Below are 27083 nucleotides of genomic sequence, written 5' to 3' on the forward strand. Positions count from 1 at the left end.
GTCCATTCCACTTATATCACTGACAGTGGGCAAAATAGAAATACCCCTCTGTTGTGTCAAACTGCATTAGTTAGCTAGGTGTGCATGTGTGTGTGTGTTAAACTGAAGCTCACCTGTACTTGTTTGAGCACTTTGGGGATGGGTTTACAGTTGAGTTTCTGACAGGCCTGTTTGTAGGAAGAGAGGATCTCCTCCATTGTCACATTCTGAGCTGAAAAACACAGAACATTAAGAAAAGATTAGCATTGCCTTTATTGCTTTGTTTCTTTGAGCACATCTGTCATCCCGTAGGAGGTAAACACACACGCTCACACATGCAGGCAAGAATCAGATGGGAGAAAAAATTACACACACAATGTCCTGATCATGTTTTTTCCCTCACATCCTTTAATATTGTCTGACATCTGTTGACATTGATCAACCTGTTAATTATATTTAAAAAGGTGCAATGCGTGAGGATTGGCCACCTGTTGAAGCTCCAAACAAATAGGCAATATACTCTGTCTTCATAGATTGCTGTAGCTACTTGTTGCCATAAGCTAGCTAGCTCAGTTAGCTGTGCAGCTAGTGACCCTATTAGCTGACTGGAGTCTGCCCCAACGGAGAGCTCGGACCACCGGGGGAGTGCTTGTGTTTACACAAAGGTCAACAGAATCAGGTTCTGGAACTGGGTAATAACGTTAGCTAATTTCTTGAACTTTTTAAACTAAAATTCTGGCCATCTTACACATTGCACTCTTTCAAGCTAGTAATCCAATTTAACTATGTGTGACAGCTTAAGTGCAAGACAGTTTTCTTTTGATGGTTTCCTGTAATATGCTGTATAATGAGTCAGGACAGTTGGGACATGATTTAGTCGGCCTTTCTTCATCTCACAATGCTGTTGCAGTATGGCACATGTTATCATATCATTAGGCTGTGTGTGCAGAGGCGCTTGTGAGGAAAGTGCAACAAACTGAAATGGTGATTTCCTGACAGCCACCCTTCACAAAGTAAACAAAGCATCTGAAATGGATTGGTCTTTAGTGACATCTTCCCCGATGCTGATCCTGCATGTCAAGGATTTCCCGACACAACTGGTAAAAATGATCAACACGATGAAATCTTGGACAGGGAAACACTTGGAAAATGGTCTTTTTCGATGTGACCTGTTTGTGCGTATGCCTTGGGGAGCACTTGCTTGACAGAGAGGATCAGAAATTGTAACCCTTTTAAGGACTCCACTACTTAAGTCAGCAAAAAGGAGGTATTGTTCTTGGTGTGTGTGTGTGTGTGTGTGTGTGTGTGTGTTTTTTTTTGTGAGTGTGTGCGTGTGGGTCAGGCTGCTGCTGCCTTCCCAGACTGTTGCGGGGGCTAACTCCAGTCAGATGACCAGGCAGCATTCAAAGTCACTGTTCTGGCTGAGAGACTCTGCTGAGAGATGAAGTGAGACACTCGGGTAAAGAAAGATGGAAAAAATGACAGAATTGAAGGAAAAGGAACAAAAAATATGCAAAGAATGTGCACGTCGCAATCCAAAAAGATCAGGACATGAAATGGGATAAACACAAACAGAATGATACGTATGCTGATACAGACAGAACCTGTGCCCATGCTTCCACTGCACTAACACATGGGCTGGCTGGAGTGTGTGTGTGTGTGTGTGTGTGTGTGTGTGTGTGTGTGTGTGAGTGAATCTGACTTTGTGCTGCAGTCAGCATTTTCACCAAGGTGAAAATCTGTCCGCTTCACTTTTCAGTCGCCTCCATCTCCTCTCCCCTTTGTCTCCCACCGTGTCCCACCGTATTTAACTCATGCTCTCAAGTTCACCCCCCCCATCTATACGAGGCTGTGACAGAACAGACTGAACCAACAAGCATTACTAAAATGTCAAATAATTAGAAAACCATTCTCTTTCTATACAAATAGCTTCAGAATTGACCCTAGTAGCAGCACTAGCAATGCGTAGATTTGGACGCTTGAATCCACATGTCAGGTCAGGTCAGAATGAAAAACCTGCTGGTGGGACAAAGAGGTGGTTAAAAACCTGCATGAGCAGCCACGTATGTCAGACCTACTGTGTTGTTCACCGTCTCAATGAAACCTACAAACATCAGACCATGGCTGAAAATACTGCAAGAGCGAATACTGCGGTGAGTCTGGAGTAATTGTGTGCCTGTGTGTGTGTGTGTGTGTGTGTGTGTGAGAGTAAATGAAAGAGCGACTCAGTGCCACATGAATACATTGAGAACGGCCACAACACCTCTTTCATTTGTTTTGAGACTCAGACCAGACAGCCACTCAAACAGAGACCAGTGCAGTCTTACAGTTGGTGCATACTGAACAGGTAGGTTCAAGACTCAAACTGAAAATATGCATACACCTGACCAACCAGTAGAAACAGCTGGTGCAACAACAAGGATGACATCCCTCATCTGGCTTCAAAGCCGAGAACACGGCCAATTTTGTGTGCTGACCACATGACCAAAGCAGTAGTTTTGCTACCGGAAATCAAACCCTGGGTTTTTGTGGTGGTGGATGGGAGCTTTACTTCAGTCCGACTCATGTGCCCTTAGAAAATTTCCTCACACTAATTACTGCTGTATAATGAACCCAACAACCACTTACAGCACAACGCTGCTGTTAAAAACTGAGCAGAGTCCATGTTTGTACGAGGATAGTCTTTAATTACCTTCAAGTCTTCACTTCAGCAGCCACACCAATATTGCCTCCAAACCTACATACCTCCTGCTAGGTTAAGGAGACTGCCAAGCATTAAGAGGTCTACTGTATGTAAGATCGGTTCTTTACATCAATTACATGACATGCTCTTACTTCTAAAATGCCAGTTTAAGTGTGCATATGAATCATTTATGCTTTTTGTCCCCGGCCTTAACAGTTAATACCCACAGCTCTGTGATAATACCCTGAATGTCTTACAAAATGAAGACACATGGACAGACATTCTGGCTTTGTTTCACAGCTTCACATTAGGGCCAAGGCCCATTTTTTCTTTTTGATTTGCCTCTTCTAATTGTGATGGGTTTCCGCCCGGATCTGTGACTTTTTCTCAAATTTCTACATTTCATTTAATCTGCACCCTCAGTGTAAAAATAGTCCTTTAATTAAGCAAAAGCATGTTAATAACTTGCTCTGGTGATTTCGATCATTCATGCCGGCTTCCAGGGTTTTGCTGGTAGAAAATAAGTTGTATTTAAGCACTACTCACTTAATCTGCATTTACATTTGTGCTTTATATCTGTAAAAACTATCTGCAACTGTGGATCCAACCTTAATGCCTCTGCTGCCAGCGTGTGAGAGTCTTGTAAATTTGTACAGTACAGAGTGTGCAGTCCAGTGAACACTGTGTCCTTGGAAAAGTGTTATTGTGCAGAGTCGCTGTGGAGCAAGTGTGTGTGTGTAAACACTTCCTGAGGGAAAGGTGGGGTCTGAGGGTGGGCAGCAGAGGTGGTAAGGGTCCCATGCTTACTGCACAGTATTTTCTCACATACAGTAGCTCATTAATTAGAGAGGGAGAAGGGGAGGTGAGATGGGGACTCGCTGAAGAAAGTACATGATTTTATTTGTTTTAATGAAAAATAATCTATCACTAGTGAAATCAAAAGCAAGGCAGCAGTGTAAGGAAGCTTAGATTGAACACCTCAGCAAAAAATAAACTACAAGTATGTGAAAATGGGAAGTGGTGAAAAGGAAAACCAGTAACAGAGAGAGAGCTGCTTGGTAGTGAAATGCTCGGTGTTTGAGAGATTTCGGAGATGTGTGCTTCAGCTCTGCAGGATCATTAAGAGCTGAGCTACAGCTGTTGCCTACATTTCTGCTTGCTCTGTATTTGTTTTATTGCACTCCCTCCAGTGCTGCTGGTACATGTATAGAGGGAGTGGCGATGAGGAGGTACAGAAAAGGGGAAGAGAGGGAGGGGAAACAATTGCTCCAAACAACATCTTCAAAAACCAAGGTGAGAGGAAGTAGAGAGGTGACGTTTAGCCAGCACTGATTGTATATCACTGCCAACCAGTTTAGGAAGGTCTGACTCTGATCTCACCCACTAATGCCCAGAAAACTCCCTCAGCTCAGGGTGCTCAGAGTTCAGCCACAGTTTTCACACTTTAAATTGTGTCAATTATTATTTCATAAATCCAAGTCAAGCAGTCAGACACCAAATTTCCTTTGTTGCGCCGCACCTTCCTCAATTTGTCCTGACCATCCCTCTGATACACAAAACCTGCTCTTCATGTTGTAGTTAAGAGAGAGAGCATAAAGGGAAGGGCAGCTGCGTTGTAAACACCTCAGACTGAGATTTCAGACGTAGATGGGGAGAAGAGAGGAGGAAGAGACAAAAGAGTACGAAAGAGAGCACATCTCTGCTTTGACTAAGCCAATCTGCTAAATGACACGAACGAGCAGCACGCCCCTTTTCTCCTTGTTGTTGTTGTTGGCCACCATCCACTGTACAACAACACACAGTAAATCACTTACTGCTGCCGTCGCTGTGCTTGTGAGCAAAATGAAAAAAGGTGGATGCTGCTACACCAGCACCTAGAATGCTGACTCAGATTAACAGAGGTAAATGAAGCACTGCGGCCTTTATGGTTAAGACAGATGATGAGCTTTTGAGCCACCATCTTGCTGGGGCAGATTTAGCCTTTAGTGGAGCAAACATTTTGAACTGTAGCTGGATTTCAATCTAAATGTATCAAAAATTTTAACCGAATTTCATCTAAAAACAAAATACAAATGAATGCTTTTTCCAACCACTACTGTTATGCTAATATTAGGAGTTGGTTCAGCAAGATAAGATGTAGGAGGTGGCAATTCTCCAGTCAGAAAACCATTAGACCATTGCAGACGAAGAAGGCGCAACAAGATGATGTAATCAAAAAACAGCCAGTCGCACTTCGAATGGTAAAAATACTGTATGAAACACAATGGAAATATGCCAATCTTCTGTTTCATGTATTAATGTGAGGAAGGTTACATCAGATCTGAGTGGACCAATGAGGAGAAGCTGTAATCTGAGGAAACAGCTTTGTCTTCTCCCGGAGTGGAAACAGCTGATCAGTCACATGAGCGTTCACATCAAATGTTCACTGCGTCAGAACTTAAAAAAAATGTGTTTCTATCTTGAGGCGTTAACTAATAATACTATACTGACATTATTCAAAAATGCTGCAATATGACAACTGTTGCTCTTTATATTGCTTTCCTCATTTCTAACCCCTTCCCTCATGATTTAGATGGGCTGATGGTATTCAAAAGTAATCACTGCAATTAAACCTAAGGGATTCTAGGAGATCTGGAAATCAGTTTGGTATAATCTATTTTTTGGGGCAGGCCCTTCTAACAGTCAAGTGCATCATGAATGCAAAAAAATGTATAAGGAAACCCGATTTACCTTTACTTAAGAACTTTAAGTTCTTCAGAAAGATGCGTCTGTTTCAACTCCTACCCTAATGAATTATGGCTCAGCTGCATCTGCGCTGCAGTACACAGCCTGTTTGATTGGTATCTTGGGGCGAGGAAAAACTGCAGGCAACAAGGGAGGTATGCCTGCCGTAAATTACAGATAAATTACTTAAACTGAGAAACGGGCAGAGCTGCTACAAGTACAGGCACATATGTTGTGTGTGCTGTATTAACAGTAGGTCAAAGCTTTGTAAAGACTTTTTTTTTTCACAGTTAGGCATTGAATGTGAGCAGATGTTCGCTAAACCTGCTAATTCCCTTCCACACCTTAATTGTAGTGGAGCTAGAAAGCACAAGGTGAGGTCAAGGTTTTCAGTGAATGAACATGACACGCCTGAAGTTAAGACTTCATCTCAGTATGAAGACTTTACCTCGAAAATACAGTATCTGTCACATTTCTATTGCGAAAAGAAACTCACCTGTACTTCATGTACAAGTCTTGTAAAAACAATCCAGTCATTCACGCACTTTTCAAAGATGATTTTGGCCTTTCCTATTTGTATTTCTACTATTTTGCCAGTACAATGCAACTCAATACAGCATCCATCCATTTTCTCAACTGCTTTTAAACTGTTTTGGGGTTCGGTTTCAGGGAGCTGGAGCCAATCCCAGTACGCACTGGGCAATGGGAAGGGCTCCGTCTGGACAGATCACCAGTCTTTGAGGGTGCCAGTACACTCCGTCAGAACAGCCTGTTTCAAAGAGCTCAGCCTCCCCCAACACCTACACCTTTCCGATGTCAGATTAGGTGGGTCTGTGTCCGACAACTTCTGTAACTTTCCAAAACAAGCAATCGGTCATTCACACCCATTTCACGCTGTGCCTGGCCAGCTGTGGGCTGATGGGTTTAAACTACAACGTTTGACAAAACATAACATCTATTCATGTCCATTGTTCTTTTGAATGTTTACTTTTTAAATCCTACTGCAATTTATTTTCTGTATCATCTTTTAAATGTTGCGTTAATGCGTATTTATGCCTTGTCGTGACACTGATATTCTTCTGTGTTTTAAAAGCTGTTAGACTTGCCTTACCCAGTCCTGCTCATGTGGAGTGTATATGAAACGCGGGAAACATACAAACAAACAGGTTCAGCAGGTCATGGTTGAGGTACTAACGCACACAAAAAACCACGATCAATCATGCCACCAGAAGTAACTTCTAATAGACACAGGCTGCCGTCCCACTTTCCTCATTCTCGGTTTCTAAGATGATTTCGTTCATGAAAACATATCTTGACAAGTCTTCTTGACGAGTGTAAAACAAGAGAGAAGTAATCAGCTGTGAAACCACTTCTTCAAGTGGTTTATTTTCAATAATGGTACCTAATTAAATCCAGCTAATCCCTCATGTCTACTCATCAAACCAATGTAACACTGTTATTTGATTTTCAGTTAACGCTGGCCAACAAGCCTCTTGCCATTCAAGTCTGACAACTCATCAAAAACCATTATCAAACGCAGCAGCTAAAAATACAAGACTTCGCCTCCTTTGTTGCTGCACAACATCCTAACCTCGCAGTCAAAGCCTGCACCACGGCCCACAAAAGGTCAGAGTGGATCGACCCACAGTGCCCACAGTGTGAGTGTGGGCTTCAGTACCAGACTCAGTTTTTGCTGGTCTAACTGGGACAGAGGAGTGGAGTGGTGTATGAAAGCCCACTAAATTGTAAACTGTAAATGAGAAATGGATCTGAATTTTTGATTTCTTCCTCCTCTGCAAATGTTTACTCATTTTCAAAACGGGTACCTTTGAAGGCAGGACAAGAAACTCTTCACTGCATAATAAAGCAGCATAAACATGAATGCATTTCCCACTGTGTGTATAATGGTTCAATTTTTTAAAAAACAAGCAGAGGAAGTAGGACTGTGGGGACTGTGAAGAGTTTGTGGTGGACTTGGAGTTCTGCCCACTTTTTCTTTTCTTTTCTTTCTTTTTTTTTTTTTTAATACATACTTACACCTGGCCAGTTTCTGCAAAAAGCAGCATGACCATCGGATTGCTAGTTCTGGAAAGTTACAAAGAACTTGGGCAACAGTGAAAACTCCCTTCCTCTAAACTTATGAAAAGAGCTTTCAACCTGCTTTCAGACATTTTGAAAAACATCTAAAAAGGAACATGTAAGGGCCCTGACTATTTTCTTATGAAGTCCTTTGAAATGAAGTTGAAGCCAAACCTTTAGGGCCTGTAGAAACCTGTGATTCTCATCTTTCAAGGAGCTGTAAAGAAGCTAACACCACACCTACAGTACCCAGACGCTGCTGCCATATGAAGGTGCTGAATAGATGTAGACAACAATCATCATCTTAGCACAAAAAAAAAAAAATCATCCAATGCCAGCTCTTGCTCCACATTTGTATGACGAATTATATTTCAGAAATGCTGTTTACTGCACAAAATCAAGGATAAGTACAGAGTAAGGATATCTGAATTGTTGAGAAGGCATTCAAGAGAAGTCTGACTCAATTTCTGTCAGTCTGTTTATCCGTCTCGGCCCTCACATCTTCGTACCTTCATTGCTCACTTATTCGTCGTCCAGCTGACAAGAAACAAAGTGCAAACATAAAGTCTACAGGCGCTGCGCTTTCTCCCCTCAGTCCAACGACATGGAGGAAACAAGCAAAGACAAGTGTTTGCATGTGTGCAGAGGAAGGCGCGACGCTATTTGCAGAGACAGACAGACAACTGAGAGGCTTGGCAGAAAGAGAGGACTCATTGACTGTCTTCACAGTCTGGTTTCACTAGTTAAGAATGAAAAAGCAAACTCTGTATGTGGAGAAAAACTTTGCCAGTGAACGGGAACGTGGTGAAGACTGTACCAGCCTCAGTCAAGCTACTGCAGATAAATACCTCATCTGCTGTCTGCACACATCTGCAGCTGCATGGACAGCGGGGGTTTCAGCACAGAATAATGTTAAGTTACATAACAACAAAGTAAGAGAGAGGACTGCGCTCGGAAAAGGTAGTCAGCCTGTTGACTGACCTAGTTTGTACTTGGACAAATGGTTATGTAGCAGCTAATACTGCCCTGCAACAACTGACGACCAGTCCTCTGGAAGGATTAGCACACCGATAGGAGGAAAAGATAAATTCTTAAATGACAGAAAGGTCTCTGGAAAGCGATTGTCACCTTGATGTGATCATTTAAAATGTATGTAACGAAAGGAAACAGCTGAGAAACCACCGCTGACAGGTTACATACTTCATGAGGAAATTACTCCTCGCCAGCGGTTCAAAAGAGGTGCTCCAGTAAAGATGACTGGACGCAGAACACTCGGCAACACATGGAGGCCATGTGTCCAACTGTCAGCGCTTTAGACTTTAATCCGCTGTGTTTGATGGCCAACATCTTCAGCTGCCAGACTGACTGAAGCCATTCAAGTCTGAGGGTGGTTTGCCTGTCAGTCTTTTTGGTATTGTACCAGTTGCATATTGTGGTTGTCATGTTAAGTCGAATTATGCTTATTCATTAGTCTGACATTCTTTATCAGCTCAATCCATCTTCGAGCTGATTTCAAAAAGGCTTCATAAAACCAAGACTTGAGCAATTTCAAACCATGTAGTCCTTCAATTAAGAGTGAAATCATACTCTCGGCCAAATTTAATGATGTGCCTTTCTCGTGTTATGGATGTCCGTCTGCACACGGTCTCCAGAGTGAATAAATGTGAAAACACAGGATGGCTGTTTTAGTTTGGAAGGGGAAAACTGAGTGACACACACTCAATGTAGTCTAATACAACAGTCAGGCAATTAACCTTATCTGCATGAAGGTTTGAACGTTTAGTTTGTGTGAAACTGTATGATCAGTTTGTTGGATGTAGTTTGTGGAGCTGTTGAACTGCACTGCATTATACAGAGAAGCATTTCTGTTATTTGCCCTCAATCATGTAAATGAGGCGGACAAAAAAACAAAACAAAACACGTGTCAGGACAGGACAATACAGACGAACAGCACCACAAACTGCAGTTGGGCTGTATTTAAACTCTGGTGGTGCTGGTGATGACAGATCAGGAGTAGACATAATGAAGGATAAAGAAGACGAACTTTAGTCATTGTCCCGATATGAACCTGAAAACACTGGTGTTGATGCATGTTGTTTTCACGCATAAATGGCATTTTGAAATTTATCTGGCTTAGTGTAGACAAAAACATGAAAATCACTTAAATTTTGAGTTGGCAGTGTTTTCACAGGACAACAGCACAGTATGAAATAACATGCCAAGCCTTTGGGCAAACGTCCAGAGATAGATGTGAGCATGCTGCTGGTGGAACACAAAAGTGTGGCCCGTTCCCACTTGACATGCAAGTGCCAGTGTTCAAAATAGTCCCCCTCTCACAGTCTCTTGTCCCCTTTCCCTGCCATTTCACACTGCTGTGCTGTGGATGGTGACAGCAGCGTCATTCACACATGACAGCTGGCTGCTTGGATGGTCAGAGGTGGGGCAGAAAGGCAGGGACTGTGCCCCTGCTGCCATGTGCTTCTACCAGTCTGGATGACAAGACCTCAGCAGTGGGTAAACATAAAGAAGAGAGGAAAGTGCAAATTTCACAAGGGAGCTTCCTTCCAGATGAAAAAGGTATAAATTACTACCCAAACACATTTAAATCATACTGCACCAGCACAAGTCTGCATGAGAGCAGTGGGCCAAAAGTAAACAAAGTAAATCTGATGGCTTCTACTGATGTGGCTAAAGAAATGGCAAGACTTTGCAGGAATGTAATTACGCAAAACCCTGGAATTGATTCCAAGTAGCTGCGTGCAGATCAATAATTAAAAGACAGCAAAGACCAGGGCTGCTTAATTATGGCAAAACTCATAATCACTGCTATTTCGGTCGTTGCTGAGATCGTAGCTACTTAACACGGTTACTCAGTGACTTCGGAAACATCAGTGCATTTAAAGAACTTATAAAGGACCAGCGCGTAGGATTTAGGGGGCAGAAACAGAATAGTAGTAATTATGTTTTCATTAGTGTATAATCACCTCAAAAGACAAACTGTGTGTTTTTGTCTCATGATAAGATTAATACTGTATATATATAATAAAGACTTAATATATGATGCTTATACTAATGTCATTTTTAACACATAAAATGTGAGAAAAGATTGCTGAGATGCGATTCTCTCACTCTTTTTGGACACCAGTACCGTAGCAGCATGGATAAATGTGCCTAAAGATCCAAGTGGTGGCTGGCTTGACCGCAGTGAGTTAACTAAACATGCCACAGCCTGGCTGAGAGTGAGTCTGGGCTTTCAGGAAAGGGGTGTACTGGATTCATAACCCAAGATGCAAAGAGAGCATCATTGCAAAATAGAAATCGGCACAATAATCGTATTATCTTGTTGATTGTTTTCATAATTGGAAGCTGAAATTGTTATTGAAAATAAAATTTGATTCATCACCCAGCCCTAGCATAGACTGAGGCAGAATCTCATGAAATTACACTATCTGCAACCCCCCAGAGTCCTACAAAACACACACATCCCACATCACCCCAGTCCTCAGCTGGCCTTCATGTCATTGCTCTCAAACACAGACCTCCAGTATTTCAGGTTTGTTTGCACATCACTGCAGACACAGCAACCACAGCAGGACGCTGTCTAATATCACAATATCTATGTTGACTTCAGGCTTCTAGCAGTGCAACACTTTTTAATTGCATTAACGGTGGCTTCTCTCTTGTATAATGAACTACGATGAAAAAACAAAAAAAACAGAGCAGCCATTTTAAACTATCTCCCACATGAAACCAGGCCTGCATCTGAGAGAAGAAAAAGCTGCCAGACCAGATGGAGAGTGACATTATGAGCAAACAACAGTTGTATGCTCTATTTTTAAACGAGAGGGCATTTTTTTTGCAATATGTAGAGAACATAGGTAATATTTGTCACTTCCAGTCTCTTCGGGGATTGATAAGAGAGTGAGGAATTCCCGTTTGACAAGGACAGACCGAGACTGGTTGAGCTTGGATAGTTCTCTGTCTTCTGCAATTTACAATCAATCCTCAGCTTGGTTGGTAATTACCATGGTTTAGGGCAACAGTGCATACAGACACAAGGTTAAAGAGCAGGGTTCATCTAAAAATAAACATAGCCAAAACACTTTGTTTTCATATATACGAGACAAACAAAGGCACATGTGTAGCACAGACAGGCATAAATGCATAATAGATGAATGTACAAACTAAAGCTTGCCCAGAGGCCTGATATTATCAGCAGGCATTATCATATCACAGGCATATCAGCAGTGTGTATTGTTGGTCAGAAAATAAATATCCCAACACTTGAAAAAACAGTATTTGGAAACTGTGTCATCATTACATAGTTTATCTCCAATGTTTACAATACTTTGCAACACCTGAGTAGCTGTTTGACAACTGAGCAGATGTTGGTAGGCAGAGATGCACAAATAAAGTTTTACTTGGCTTGAATACCAAGATCAGGTTATAGATTATACAGCTGCACACTGGAAGGATATCAAAGTAATGTAATAGCTATTTCTAAAAACTAAACCAAAGCTCTAAAACTGTCACACATATTACAAAAAGAAGACTGGCCAGAGGTAAAGAATAATATGGGGGAATAACATGCAGAAGGATCAATATATTTTCAACTTCAACTGATTCAGAACTAAATTATTTGCAGCTATGTTGTCCCAACAGGATGAAAAAACTATGTAAGAGGATATAAAACACTGACTTCAAATCCAGAAACCCCAGTACTATAATCTGCCTCCAGTGCAAGCTGAACTAACTTGCAGGTTTTCGAAGCCTTTGTCCATTCTGTACACTGAAAGCTTTGCTTATCAGTTTGTAACTTGGTCCACAGCCACAACACATAACATTTCATGGGTCACAGAGCCTCTAACAACCTGGTGCCAAGTGGGCCTTGGGTCTGATGACATGAGACGGAGCAGCGTGTAGGCCAAAGAGTTTGGTCGCTTGCATAATAAACAGTCGTTAATGAGAAGGAACTGTCTGCACTTCATGTAGGCGGCTTCACCTTGTTCGTAAAAAAAGATGTATTTGAGTAAACTTGCAGTACTCCATTATTCTCTATGGCTGCTATGAAAAACTATCTTGCATCATGACAGCTGGCTAGCTTGACTTTAGCTCATCCTTCGTCTCCACAAAGTGTTTTTCAATGCATTTAGTCACAGTAGCTCTTGATGGCATAACATAGTCAGGCTTGAGGTACTGAACTAGCTCTCTGAATACCTCAGCCATGGACAGGGTGGCGAGCTGCTTATTGTTAATATGGCACAGCATAGTGCTGGTACCATAAACTGAAGAGAAATTTGAAATTGCTGCCTTTCAGGAGAAAATGTTCCCACACCAAGCTTGGTTTAGTGGGCTTCATCTTTCACCTCAGCTGGCAGTGTCTCTGTAATGACATGCTTTTCTCATGTAAACCCGAGCTGCACCTAGACTGAACTGGCCATCCAGGGAGGAGGAGAAATATGGGAGGAGAAGCAAAGGGAATCAAGGAAGCATCACAGCATGTTGGGAAGTACAGGAATCTCAGGATATGATGGTGTATTTACTCGGGCCTGGAGGGAAAGAGCAAGCCTCAAATATCAACAGGGGGAGGGGAAAGAAACAAATGGGAAATGATGTTATCTAACTCAGAACTAAATCACATATTTCACAACTTCCCTTATGCTGCTGATGAGTATGCTGACAGATTTCACCTAGAGCATGATATTACACAGGTCGCTCAGAGAAGCACTACTTGTCTTTTTTGTGTAAATTCCAACCTCACTCATTGCTTGCTAGCTGACACCACTAAACTGGATGACTCCAATTCTGGAAAAATGAGAGTGCCAAGAAAGAAATGGAAATACGACACCCCAGCTGCCTACTATTGTTCCCCGAACTGTGTTCCCTCCTGAACCCCAGGGGTTTGTTTTGAATGGCAGCTTTCTACACTCTGTGAAGTTAACTCCTGTTCAGAAGCTCATTTCGTGACAGCGATTAAACCAGATATGTGTTGCTTTGGGAACATTCAATACCCCATCTAACTAATTCTTCCCTCTGCTCTTACAACAGTAACTCATATTGTGCATGGATGAAGCTCCACGCTCTGTGAGCTCAGGCCCAGTTCACTCTCTGGGTCCCTGTCTTATGTCTGTCAGACACATGACACTAGTTCAGCAGACAAAGGGTCTGCATGGATCATTGGATTTATTGTGGCACAGTGCTCCTAATGAAGCATGAAAAGCCTTGGAGAGGAGATTCAGATACATTTCATTTCCTGGACTTCGTCTCAGGCACACACACAAACACATTCAGATTCAGTCTATCCTATGTGAGAGAGACGGCAGCGGCAGGACAAAGGAAAAGACATCCAGGTGAAAGTCAAAGGTTTAGGAAGTTCCCCATTGAGAAACCAATAGAGTAACCTGTGACGCACATGACACCTGTAACTCAGGTGCAAAGGAGCAATCATTTATTAAACCTCAAGCACAGTGCGATCATCAGGCTTCGTCAGAAGTTATTAAATAATTTAAAGTAGGTGACTACATGCTTTTCCAACTTATTAAGATTTAACTTGCATGTGCTGTCAGCTTTCAAATGACAGCCATTACATATTCTTTAAGTAATGAGGCAGCAGCATTTCTACTTTTTTCCTTGTGACTATTGTGCCAAAAAGATAAAACAATTGCAGCAGTGATAACTTTACAGAGTTGTAAAATTCTGTTTGTGAGTATTGTGTAGTGTTTTGGCATTCGGACCTCATCAGTACCCAAACAACAGGAACACAGCCCTCTGCGGAGTGTGAACGCAGGGCTGGTTTTGGTCTGACTGCCCTATAAAAAAGGGGACCCTTTGGATGCATCCCATCTACGTCATTTTCAGTGGACACAGATGCTGCAGTACCTGTTGCTTAGAGCAGTTCATGTTGGCCACATCAAACAGAGAAATATGCTGATTTTTAAGTTATTTCCTAAGCCAGTTTATGTAGAGTCTCATCTATGCTTGTCGCCATCGTAGTTGCCATTTTGTCCTGGCTCTAGTGCAGGATTATGACATCTCTTAATTCCACCTGGAAAGCTGGCCTGTTTGCTCAAACCCAGGAAACTGCTGTCGAACGGCTGAAAATTCAATGGTCTGGAAGCAAGATAACACAATTCACTGAATAATGAGAGAGATGAGTGTATTAAACGTTTCAAAGCAAAAATTATTAAAAAATGACTTCAATATGAACTCATTTTGATAGTACTTGCAAGTAATTCTGTCAAATATGGAGGGTTTGAGTTTTTGGAATTCAAATTACTGTAAATGTCCAATCCATTGTCCATGGACTGAAAAATGATCTGATAAATGTACCGCTGGGTTTTATCTTTGCCTGCATTAAAAACAGAACATTCTGTATCATGAGTCAGTCTACCTCTACATCTACAGCACAATCAGATGGACCTTTGGACCTTAAATAAACTACATGATAAAATGTGCTGAGATAAATAATCCGGGCCCACACTAAAGTCATGTAATCACCTCACTGTCCCCAATGCCATGTGAGGGTTTGCCCTGCCTGTCAAACTCAAAGGTGGGTTGCCTTTAAATTATTGGCTACGTCACAATTTTTCCAAGATCAAGGTAAGCAATGAATTGCCATTATTTAAATAAATAAATAAATAAATAAATTGTTCTCATTCACACGTATTTTGATTGCTAATGTGCAATTAATTTATTTAACATATCTGAATAGAAAATAATTGCAGTTTATTTCAATAGCTTCCATGTCAGTGCCTCCAAATCAAAACCGAATTGTACTGTTACAATGGACAAATAAGACATACCCATTTATATATTATTTTATATTCATATTTTTAGGGAAAAATCTGCATTATTTTTCCATAGCCTGTTGGTATCTGTGCACTGATCATATTGGAAAGCTCTTTTCCTTCATCATACTTGTCTTCACTTTTCCCATCAGGCTCGGGACCCTTTTGTTTTATCAAGAAATAGAGCCGGGAGAGGGAAATGTGCACAGAAAGATTGCACAATCTGCAACTGAGTTTTTTCTATGCTCATTCCTATGCCAAAATAAAGAATGCTATTTGTCACAATCTTTGTTTTTCATCTTTTTTGCTCCATCATGGTATAAAATTCATTGTTGTAAAGCACTTCAAGCTGCAATTCCTGGATGAAAGGTGCTATATAAATAACGATAATTATTATTATTATTATTATATTAAAATGTAAATCCCTGTGGACACGTTGGTCTGTCGGTGCAAGCACAAACCGTGTACACTGCATACCACACATGTTCTCCAGTTTTGTCCAGGGACACAAAAAATCCAGGGAAAACCCTCCATGTGTTTCATAAGGTCCCAGAAATCTTGGCTAACTGGGTTGGAGACTTTGCCCCTGCAGAGTCTGGCTAAGGATACATCGTGTCCAATTTACTATCAGACCGGCTGCCTGGCATGTGGACTGTAAACTGACACAGAAACCTTTAGAAAAGCAACAGGGTTATGTGACAAGCAGTGAGGGGCATGAAAGCTACAAATGTGTGTATTATTTTAAGTGGTCACAATGTGATTTACAGTTACATAAAGCTGAATGTGTGAGGACAAGTGGGGGAAAATGTAAGTGTCTTTCTAAGTGGCTGTCTGACCAATTGCAGGGGTGTTAATAGACTAATTTATATTCAGCTGAACACGAGGCAGTGCATTTTAACCTTGCTGCTTTTGTGCTTCTTCCTACTCCCCCTCCCCCATCTGGACATCTCGCATCACTGACCCTTGCCTTGGTCTGGCCTACATTTTTGGTTTTATACATCAGGAAAACAAACAGGACTCTCACGAGCTTACCCTTAAAACCACACAGGTCACAAAGACATAGAGACCGCCCGCAGTACATTGTTGAAATAAAGGAAATTTGGCATTTTCTCAAACTGCAGTCAACGATGTAACTCAGTCGACTGCCATCACAGTACTGTGAGCAAACACCAGTTGTTACACAAAGACAGTAAGTCTGTTCATTAAATGATGTCCATTGTACGCACTGGACGAAGGAGTGTGTGAGTCATGGGCAGATCATACATGACTAGTTCGTCCTTCCAAAAAAAGAATTAAACATCAAACTATGATGTACTAAAGCCGCAGAACTGCATAAGATGAACTAAACTGCAAAGACATAAAAAATTATAAAAAAAAAAAAAAGACCTGATCATGGCAGATAATCAATATTATTAGACTTTACTCTATGCAAAGGCAACAAAGTTGAACAAAATCTGAAACTATAGCAAAAAGAAAAATGTGTACTAAAGAAATTGTTGATTATATAGTAAACATTTTTTCACATCATGTTTGATTTTGTTCATAATGAATGCATGCTAATCTATATATAAATACTAGTTTGTATATGAAAATACATTGCAAATATACTTGATCTGTTATGTCATTTGATCTGGATTGGCAGAAAACACTATTGGCTTTGCACATATGTTGCATTCATGCACACTGGATCAGAGTAACAAATATACACTGCTTGGATTTATTTGTATATGTCTGTATATCATTTCTCTACTTGTCCTGTTCCTGTTCTTATTTATTCTGCTGGTTTACTGTTTGTGCTGCTGTGGTGCTCCTGGGCATCAAAAAAGTTTCATTTTATCTTAAGTATATTCAAGTTTCAATTTCATTTTTACAGCACCACATCACAGCAGAAGTGGTCTCAGATCACTTTTCTATGAAGCAGGTCAAAACAGAGACCGCATTCCCTTATGAGCAAGCACTTGGGGACAGTGGTGAGGAAACATGTGGCATCTATTGTAAAACATATACATATTATTACATGGAAGATTAAATGTAAAGATAAAAAAGCTGCTTCTCATTATGTTGCAGCTTTTAAGACTGAGGTCAGTATAGGCAGTGCCATATCCTGCAAGAGCTTCCTTTAGACGTGTTTTCACTGAGCAAACAGGAACCTAACTGTGGTGGAATGGCACACCTCAAGGAGTGGTGGGATCCACTCACACTATGGCATCCAGCACAGGCCTCGGGCTACACTGAGAGCATGTTTGGGGGAAAAAAAGCCATACTAAGCGATTCTGTTATTTGACGATTAAAGCTAAGATGCAGACGGTTTGAAAAAGGGGTGGGGGCAAAGATGCCGCCCGAGGACTAAGTAGACTGTAGTGTGATTGTGCAAGAGATAAAAAAGGCTTGAAGACAGACAAAAAAAGAACATTCCTCTCAAAGGACACACCTCTGATGTACCAGTGTCAACATCCAGCATCCAATCGCGTTTTTTTTACTAACTACACATGGAATATGGATCGTGACAGGGCTCATTTTAAACCCAACCTGAACAGAGTTAACAGCTTTTTAGAAATCCTATGAGAGTAAACCCTCACAAACCATGTTTATCTGACATGTTCACACAGGAACAATACACGAATAAACATGAACTCATTCATTCACACACACACACACACACACACACACACACACACACACACACACACACACACAGTATTACCATGTCTCCAGGGGTCCTTGGGCTCCACTGCTCCGGAAACTATATCCTCATCTGAGGGGAACGTCACCCTTTTGCCACTTGGTTTGTGTTTATCGTCCCCCTCCTCCACCAAGGGGTACAGTCCAGCCTGGTCCGTGGCAGAAGCCTCCGTGCTCGTGTTGCTTGCATCTGACGGGTTCTCTGCCGTGCTGCCAGCCGGAACATCCTGAGACGTGGACTCCGAAGAGTCCGAAGCGTTGTCTGAGAATGATCTGACGTTGGTGGATTCGGCCTCCAAAACCCCGCTCTCATCGAGACTCAGATCCACACCTATGTCCATGTCCCCACCATCGTCCCCTTGTTCCACAAACTTAGCAGGTTCAGTGTCCTTGTCTTCCTTCATTTTCTCCACCCCAATATTGTCCTTGTGCTGCTCATCATTAGAAAAGATCAAGTCAGTGGGATTCACCTCCACAGGGGTGTCTTGAGGACTGCTCTTTCTATTTCCATTAACCTCGTCAATTTCCAGTGTGTCTTGCGCCTGGTGGTTATCCTCCACAACCGCCTGAAGGTTGTCAGTGAGCTGAGGCATCAGGTACGTTTCAGAGGCCTCTGTAGGAACAATGTTTTGTTTTTCTGCGGTGCTGTCCGTCATCAGTTCAGAGATCCGGGGGGTGACCCCTTCTGTGTGGTTGGTGTTGTGATCAGCGTCCACATTGCTTTTTGTCTTAACATTGCACAAATCTACACACTGCTCTTCGATATTCATGTTTTCATGTCCAGTGAAACTCAGTCTTTAACTGTGCCAGACAGCCTAGATATTGAGTTAAACAGTAACTAGGAACCAATTGACATGGATAAGCTTGTCTCTGCTCTATGCCTCACAACAGTATATGCGGATGTGCACCTACCCTGGTCCTTTCTGGACAAAATTATATTCAAGTGCAATAAGAAAATTAAATCTGTATTTTGAACGGTTGGTTGTACTGGGGTGATTTATAGTTTTCTCAAACACCAAATCACAGGTGTCTTTGGCGCATCCTTCACAAATAGCTAATTAAAGTGCACTTTCACACAATTATCAATATCAGGAATATGTGTGATACCTGTGTGAAATAGATACTGTTTCAGTTATAATTAATATACCAAATTAGCCAACTTTGCTCAAGTGTCACCCAAGCAGGCAACCACCACTTAAAGATTTAGTGCCAACCGTGTTTTACTGCTCCGAACGGGAACCGACGAAAGGCTCACTCGTCGTCAGCACATTGCCAGCAGTATTAAAGAGCACCAGGACAGTCAATTGAAACGAACAAGTCACTCAGGGTGCCTCCATTACGCTAGCAAAGTGAGCTCACAGCCAAACCGATTCATTTGCATGAATTTGAGCGAGCTAACGTTAGCTAGCTTGCTAAAGTTGTTGCCCAACAATGACGTCCAGGCCCGTGTACGGTCGCATGTCTGCTTCTTTGCATGAGCCCGTCTGTCTATCCCCGACAAAGTCCATTCTTCTGTGTCAAGAAAGATATTTTCCGGCTGTAGCTCTTGACTCACCCTCTGTCGTGGTGCAACTCAGCTCACATCACAACCCTCGACCAGCGGCAGTCAGAAAAAAAACAGGCGTCACACTCCGAGCAATGAGCGTGTTTCGGTGGCTAACGTTCACGCTGGGAACCGTGCCGAAAATACACTCACTGGGACTAGTAGTGCCAATTGTTAGGAGATCATAACGATTTCGCGACCGCGCAGGTCTCGTAGGTATCTCCCCGTCCGGGTGAAGTACGCTGGACCTGTTTTTGTCTGGCGTTACCATTCGCTAGCTTAAGTCCAACAACTGTTTGTTGTTCACACGTCTTACGTCAGCACGTCATTACCCACCGGGCTACGTTCAGCAGACGCAGCGTTCCAGAGGGTTGCAAAATAGTGTCAAAAAGGGGCAACATCCTAAAGGAATCTCGAGGTTACACAATTTAATTAATAACGACAGTGTTGCTTACTCTGATTTCTCGAAAAGATACAGTTGATTTGATTACACTCAGATTCCACATGCATAGATCAAAATCTTTACATCATCCCCAAATTTCGAAGTTTATTTTTTTTGGGTTGAGTTATCAGTTCTTTCAAAGCAGATATTTTACTTGGGAGGCAGCTTAAACTACATTTTGAAATAATTTGTGCACAACTGAAGACTTTAAGGGACTATATCTTTTACAAGCCACTTGTACCTGTTGGCATACTGTATATGTTTAAAAAAAAAAATATTATATATTACCTTTTACTTGGAGCATTTGCAGGATAGTGGTATGATATCAAAGAATACTTTTGGAATGATGTATTGTTTGGCAGACTTTCTCCTACAAGATTTTGAGTCTTACCAATGTTGTGTTATTAAGACTCTTTTTTCTGTGCGGTTTCTGCACATTATGGCAAATGTGTATGTTAGAGTCACAGAACCAAGACCAGTGAGTGGTTTGATGATGCGAGTTGAGACAGACATGTAAAGAAAACTGAATATACAAATAATCACTCATTTTCTATTCCCCTAAAAGCACCCATAAAGGCTGCAGAATGAGTGCCTTGCTGAACAAAAAAAATAAACAAGCCCACTTTAAAAACTAAACACTTTAATTTGAAAACATTTGTAGAACCTGTACATTTAGTTAAAACTCTTGTGACTGAACATCCTTAGCTGAACTGTCATCCCTGGGCCCCTTGGTCCTCTTGGGGAGAAGGCTTGCTTGGATATTTGGAATGACACCACCATCTGAGATCGTGACCCCTGCCAGCAGTTTGTTGAGCTCTTCATCATTTTTCACTGCCAGCAAGATGTGGCGAGGTGCAATGCGTTGTTTCTTGTTGTCACGGCAGGCGTTTCCTGCCAGCTCCAGGATTTCAGCTGAGAGGTACTCCAGGACGGCTGAGAGGTAAACTGCAGCCCCGGTGCCGACTCGCTCAGCATAGTGGCCCTTCCTCAGCAACCTGTGGATGCGGCCCACTGGGAAACTGATCCCTGCTCTGGCAGACCTTGACACCGCAGATTTAGGTTTGGGCGCAGCTTTCTTCCCACGGCCAGACATCTTCAGTCTGAATTGAGAAATACTTCAGATTACACAGTAAAGAAAGTGACTGCAAAAATTTGTATTGTCATTTCAAAGTCTATTTAATTTGCCTTCATCTTAAAACTAGAGAAGAAGAGTCATTAAATCAGCAGCTGTGTCTGAAATAAAGGCCTTCAGAATTTGGGGACATAAGGCTAAATTGCTTGAAAAGCAGCCTCTTAGAAAACATTTGATCCTACTCCATGAAAGACAGTCTAATAAATAATAAACTCACTCTCCTCGAGGTAGAAACCACACCAAACTAAATAACACTCACCAGCACTTCCTTCTAGTTGAGACAGCAGCTCGCATTGAAACCCAGAATACTGCTTTTATATGAGTCAGGCAGCCGCTTGTTGATTGCTGACACCTGGCTCCTCTGCTACATGGAGTCACCTTGATCACCTATAGCCTTATAGACTGTTTGATATCTTCATCTGTATCAGCCCACACGTCCTCTCACATACATTTTAGCTACAGACAAACAGCGTGGAGACTTCTGTTTCTTGTAGCGAAGGAGTAAGTTTTCTGCACAAGCACATTGCTCCACTGGAGAAGTGTAATGAGCCAAAGAGCAAACACCTGTGCGAACTGGATAACCTGGAAGTTGTGATCGAGCACCAGTGAACGTGCTGATGTATGTGCACATATTGATGATCTAATTAAAAAAAGATGAAAATGAAGAGATACTTCAAATTAAATTTTGGTTGCAGTGAGTGAGATGTTGACAGTGGAACCTCCCAGTCAATGAAGAATTAGAGCTCCAAGCTTGGAGAACAATTTTGAGGTATTTGAGCATATTATTATATTAAGAATATTATCTGTTCATTTACTTCAGAATAATAAGTGTGTGTAGAAAACAATACTATTGGACTGTTTGATTTTTGTCACTTAAAACACGCCCAAAACCTAGTAACTATACTAGTAGAAAATAAAAAGAAACAGTACTTTTATGCTGCCAAAGTATTTCCATGCACAGGGAGGGACACGTGTATCTGAAGTAGCCAGCAGTATTTTCTTTACGGTCTCCCTCTTTAGAAAATTGTTTTGTACTTATATGTTTATTTTGCTCCTGAACTCTAATCTCCTCGCTGTGTAAACACCTTAGATAAAACATTTGTTTACGCTCTCCTTTGAGTAGTAACGTAGGAAGTATTCAGATCATTTACTTAAGTAAAAGTAGCAATACTACAACGTAAAAATAACAGTACAAAGTGCAGTATTTATCCTCTACAAATGTAGTGGAACAGAGTTATAAAGTAGCACAAAATATAAATACTCCAATACTCAGTACTCACATACTTACCTGGAAGAATCCAAAGTTTGTATTTAAGTACATTTTGTCATCTTTGATCCATCCATTTTGATGAACTCATAATGTGTATGAACTCTAAATGTGCCGAAAAACGTCAACAGCAGATGGCAGCACAGACCTCAGATTTAACCCAAAGCCTGTTGTATTTTGTAGTTTTTCTTTATCATTGTACATTTAACTCAAATGACTTACTCTTAATGACAGAGCACTTATAAAACCACACTTAGTGGTGTCATGATCCTTCACTTTATGATCAGGTGCTTGACTGAGTCTGTCTCCCTCAGTGCCTGATGTGCTTACTAACGAACTGCTGGGGGAGTGATGACTCATCTCCTACCTCTGTGTACAACACAGAAACAAGTATTTCATTACAACACATGAAGAAAACAGACAGAGATAAACAGGGATTATTCATGTCTCAAAGGCAACTCATGACCAAACTTGGCAACCCAGTATTTTTTGTGACATTTTTGTGGTGATGTCTCATTTTAGAGGCAAAACACTGATTAAAATAAACATCAATGTCCATTCTTGACCCTAAAATCCTGAATCATGGTCCACTTTCTGGCTTTTTCTGGAGTTTTCAACCATATTACACAGTCATGTGGCTTGCTGTGAGTCCGGTAGCTCTATCCATAAACTTTGTTTAGCATGTCCATATACTCCATATCACCTTTTCTAGCCACTGAGCTTGCATTTCAGTCGATCTATCCTGATGACATGACACCTGTGCAGTGTCCATCTGCTGATGAAGCCCATGTAGAAAGCTCCAGGAAAATCTAGTACGTTGACACTGAATAGTTTTGTCAAACTACTAATTAAACAGTTTCCTTGAATGGACAGAAGCTTTTGGGTTTATTCAGTAAAGTAAACACATTTCTAATTGAAGAACATTCACGTGGAATTTGATTGATTTAAGACACACTGTTTTATATCTGCCCCTGTTAGCAGTTGTCAGGACATTTTAACTCATTTGTACTGCGCTATACTAGGATTTAAACTGCCAGTGGCACACATGACCTCCCCTTGCTGAGCTAAAAGTAAATATTTTAACATCACACTGGAAGCGCTGTCAGCCACATGTTTTCTTAACATGTTTTCCCAGTTTTTTTTTTTTTTTTTTGGTTTAATGGAATGACTGATGGCTTATTGCCAAATTGTAAGGCAACAGGCTTCGTCCTTTGTACTATTTTCCTTCTCCCCCAAGTACTGACAGTGAGAGATGGAGGAGAGAGAGAGAGAGAGACAGAGAGAGAGAGAGACATTTTGACTGTTCGTATTCACTTTAAAATATGGCAAAGGGCCAATCGCAGAGCAGCGGGAAGACAAATTAAGCAGGGACCTTCCCAGCAGGTCGTCCTTGGCCAGATTGGATGTGATTCTGTTCAACCTCTCAACATCCTCCCGACACGAGGAGGACAGGACAGTTCCCAATATGTATCTGCAGCCTGACTTTCAAGTATGTAAAATATAAAGCCAGTGCACACATTGAGCTGGTTTCTAACACAATTTATTGGCATTCAGTGGAGGCTAAATCAGCGTGTAAGGCTGTAAGCTGCAGTTTTTCATCATGTGAGTTGTCATCATTGAAACAAACCACTTGTTTTTGCGCAGTTCTCCTGAGAGTCTTCATCTGGATAAAGGCTGAAGGCCCTCTGTATTTATTAGCAACAGTAGCTACTAACACTGAAGTTTGCAGTCTGCTGCCGAGCGAGGAGACGAGATGAAAGGGAGAGCGGAGGAAGCCACTAAATGATACAAACATACGATTAAAACCAGAGATTGAAGCGAAAACCAGACACTAAAGCCCTAACAAGATTTCTTTTGTGTCTGCTAACTCAGGATAATTTAAATAAGATAGTTTAGCACTCCCTTGTATGTCATTTTTCACTAAATTGATTACAGAGCACACAGGTCTTTGCACCAGACAGGTGGACAGGTAAACAGTGAAGGCAGCCTCACGCTCTCTTTTGCTGACACACAGAGACCTCTTTCTCTTTTCCCTCAGCAGTAATAAATCTGTAGATGTGGCTTTTAGGAGGATTGTGCTGCTACTTTGACTACTAGTTTTTCCCCTCTCCTCAGCTTTATGGAGATTGTGCCTGATCTTTGGAAAGCAATTTATCTTCTACATGAAACAAAGCCAGGGGTCAAAGACCTCTTTCATACTTGCAGACACGCTTGTGCGATTGCAGACATGCTTTCACGTGGAAAGACTGGTACTCACATTTGAATTACTGGCAACATTCAAAGGGCAATAACCCCTCTGAAAATAACCAAAATCTATAGAAATTTTTCATTGCAAATGTTCACCTCTTTCAACGGTTAACAGCCTATTCATCATCAAGCACTTTCCCCTCACTCATAAATTCCCAGATGACGGCGACATTGGCCTCATATGGTGCCTTGACAGCAGAAAAAAGGTGTTGAATGCGTCTGGCCCCTGTTGTAATCTGAAGTTAATAAAGAGACAATTAATGTGAGGTGTCCACACAGTAAGTGGAGAGTGACTCATTCTCTGAGTGGATTGACTTTAATTATGAAACCTTATGGACACCCACAGTGCAGCCGGGTGTCCTGAGGTCCCAGGATCCTTAGGTGCTGAAAGTCTGTCGCCTCCTGAAAAAGAAATGCCTGTGAGGCTGTGATTGTTTTTCCATGGCTGCTTCTTCAACAGCCCGGGCTCTCTCCCATTAAAAGAAGGAGAAACAACTTTCAGAGACCACAGGCCTCAAAGCTATTTCATGAGTGAAACCCTACACATTCTGCTTTTATATGTCTTATGTGTTTTCATTCATATGAACATTAATCTCACTGCTCTAAAGCAGCTTTTAAAGGAATAATTAGGCATTTGGGGAAAAACACTTAAATAACCACAGCTGATTAGCTTAGCATAAACACTGGAAACATGGAAAATGCTAGCCTGGACCTGTCCAAAGGTGATGTTAAGTGGATGTGCGTATTTACCATAAAGACATGATGGTATTGATCCTCTCATCTAAATGTCAACAAGAGAGCAATTAAGTGTATTTCCAAAGAAAGTCAAGCTATTCGTTTAAGGATAAGAGAATCAGAAGTAAAGAAACAGCATGGAAGGTCACTAAAGGTCACTGAGGAAACACAGAGGATGCTTTTGTATCTGACCTTTAAATACACAGATCACATACTGAAAACTGTTGATAAAAACTGAGGCACCATCACAATATACAGCATCACTGTCCAATGAAAATCAATGTCAACATTTCACAAAAAAGATAAGAGCCTTGTTTTAAGCGTTATGACAGTTTTAAGATACATTTCCATGCACTTGTTATCACATGCTCGTGTACTTAACCCACACTCATCTGGTTGGAAGGTCTGGAAAGAGCTAGTTGGAACTTGTGTTTAGATGTTTCTGTTAAACTAATATTTCAAAGATCACGAATTAACACTGATGCTCAATTTTGTTGCAAAATTGAGTTGTTTTTAGGAAGTTTTACTTACCGAAGATGTAGGACAGCACTTGATACTCAGAGGCTGACATAAAAAACTAATGCATTTAGTACATTTAGTACGTACGTTTTCAGATTCTACCTTCTGTCATTAATGAATGTGCAGTAGCTGCAGTAGGTGTACTCTCTCAGTTCCTCAGCCTTGATGTGCAGGCCAACTCTCTCCTTTCACAAACCTCCAGATCCACCAACGCACCACTGGGATGTGGAGAAAAGCTGGAGAATAACACTTATGATATTAGGGAACATTATACTCAACTATTTGGTTTTCTGGCCTGTTTTTTTTTTTTTTTTTTTTTTCAGATGTTGGCCCACATTCATACCCCAACAGATTCAGATGCTTAATTACCTTTGAGAATCATTTTTTACAGGACTTAGTTTGCAAATCAGATAGAAATTTACTCTTAAGATGAAAATCCCTCTGAGAAGCACAATAATACAACACAGTCAAGGGTATCTTAAAGGATAGGTTTGCCTTTTTTCAGCTCTGTTTAAACAATATTCACATGTCCATACACTATATATATATATATAGTTGCTCCTCTTCTCCTTTTTTTTCTCCCATCAAGAGATTCCTTCCTGACACGTTTCCCATGCAGGTGATCACTCAACAGTCCGCCTACTGCGCAAAAATGACTTCTACTGTTCACCTGAAGTCACTATAAAGCTTTGAGGAGGAAGATCAATTCATTGGGTATCTTCCAAACTTTGTCTTTTTTGTACGAAAGTCACTCTTAGCATTTCCCAGTTGTCATTTTTGAGCTGCAGTGGGAGGATAGTAAGAAAAAAATACATTTGGTACCAAAAAGAGGTTTAAATTTGTGTTGTCTAACTCAAACTGTTGAAGCCTCAGATTAGCTTCCCATTGATAGACGTGTTAATCTCGTTAATAAGGAATCTCTTCACTGCAAGTACAGAGAGGAGGAACAATTATAGCAACCAAAATTGCAATGTACGTATGAGCACGTCAGTGTTGTTTTTAGACAGGTATGAAAAAATGTGAACTTGTCCTTAAAAAAAGAAACATGGAATAATGGAATAAAAAGCAAAACCGGGTATTTTAAGTGAGACTTCAGGACATTTTCCAGCCGTGCTTGCGGTGACAAATGTGGGTACTGATCTTTTTCTAACTCTAACCAAGTGGTTTTAGTGTCTAAACCTAACCAGACCTTAGCCATACCACTGTCACAACATAAAGAAACGTGCGGTTTCAACATATACGTGGTTTGGAGAAATGTATAATG

The 27083-nt window shown here is 41.3% G+C and overlaps 2 protein-coding genes across 2 annotated transcripts in view; both read right to left on the reverse strand.

Annotated features, from left to right (window-relative positions):
* Positions 1 to 19804, reverse strand: part of ppp1r37 (protein phosphatase 1, regulatory subunit 37) — a 38328-nt gene extending 18524 nt beyond the window's left edge. Inside the window, exons 1-2 of the mRNA XM_076734670.1 lie at positions 17957 to 19804; positions 114 to 211 (exon numbers count right to left, since the gene is read on the reverse strand). Of these exons, the coding sequence (XP_076590785.1) occupies positions 114 to 211; positions 17957 to 18704 (846 nt within the window). The 5' untranslated portion in view covers positions 18705 to 19804. The remainder of the gene's footprint in view (positions 1 to 113; positions 212 to 17956) is intronic.
* A 791-nt stretch (positions 19805 to 20595) lies between these two features.
* On the reverse strand, positions 20596 to 21012 carry LOC143323408 (histone H2A-like). Its single transcript, XM_076735239.1, has one exon. The coding sequence runs from the start codon at positions 21010 to 21012 to the stop codon at positions 20596 to 20598; it is 417 nt and encodes a 138-aa protein (XP_076591354.1).
* Positions 21013 to 27083: the final 6071 nt, after the last annotated feature.

The sequence above is a fragment of the Chaetodon auriga genome, chromosome 7 (genome assembly GCF_051107435.1).
Source record: "Chaetodon auriga isolate fChaAug3 chromosome 7, fChaAug3.hap1, whole genome shotgun sequence".
Classification (NCBI taxonomy): Eukaryota; Metazoa; Chordata; class Actinopteri; order Chaetodontiformes; family Chaetodontidae; genus Chaetodon; species Chaetodon auriga.

What these genes read in the sequence shown, in the direction of transcription:
- LOC143323408 (XM_076735239.1), bottom strand. Translation starts at nt 21,012, where the DNA reads ATGTCTGGCCGTGGGAAGAAAGCTGCGCCCAAACCTAAATCTGCGGTG.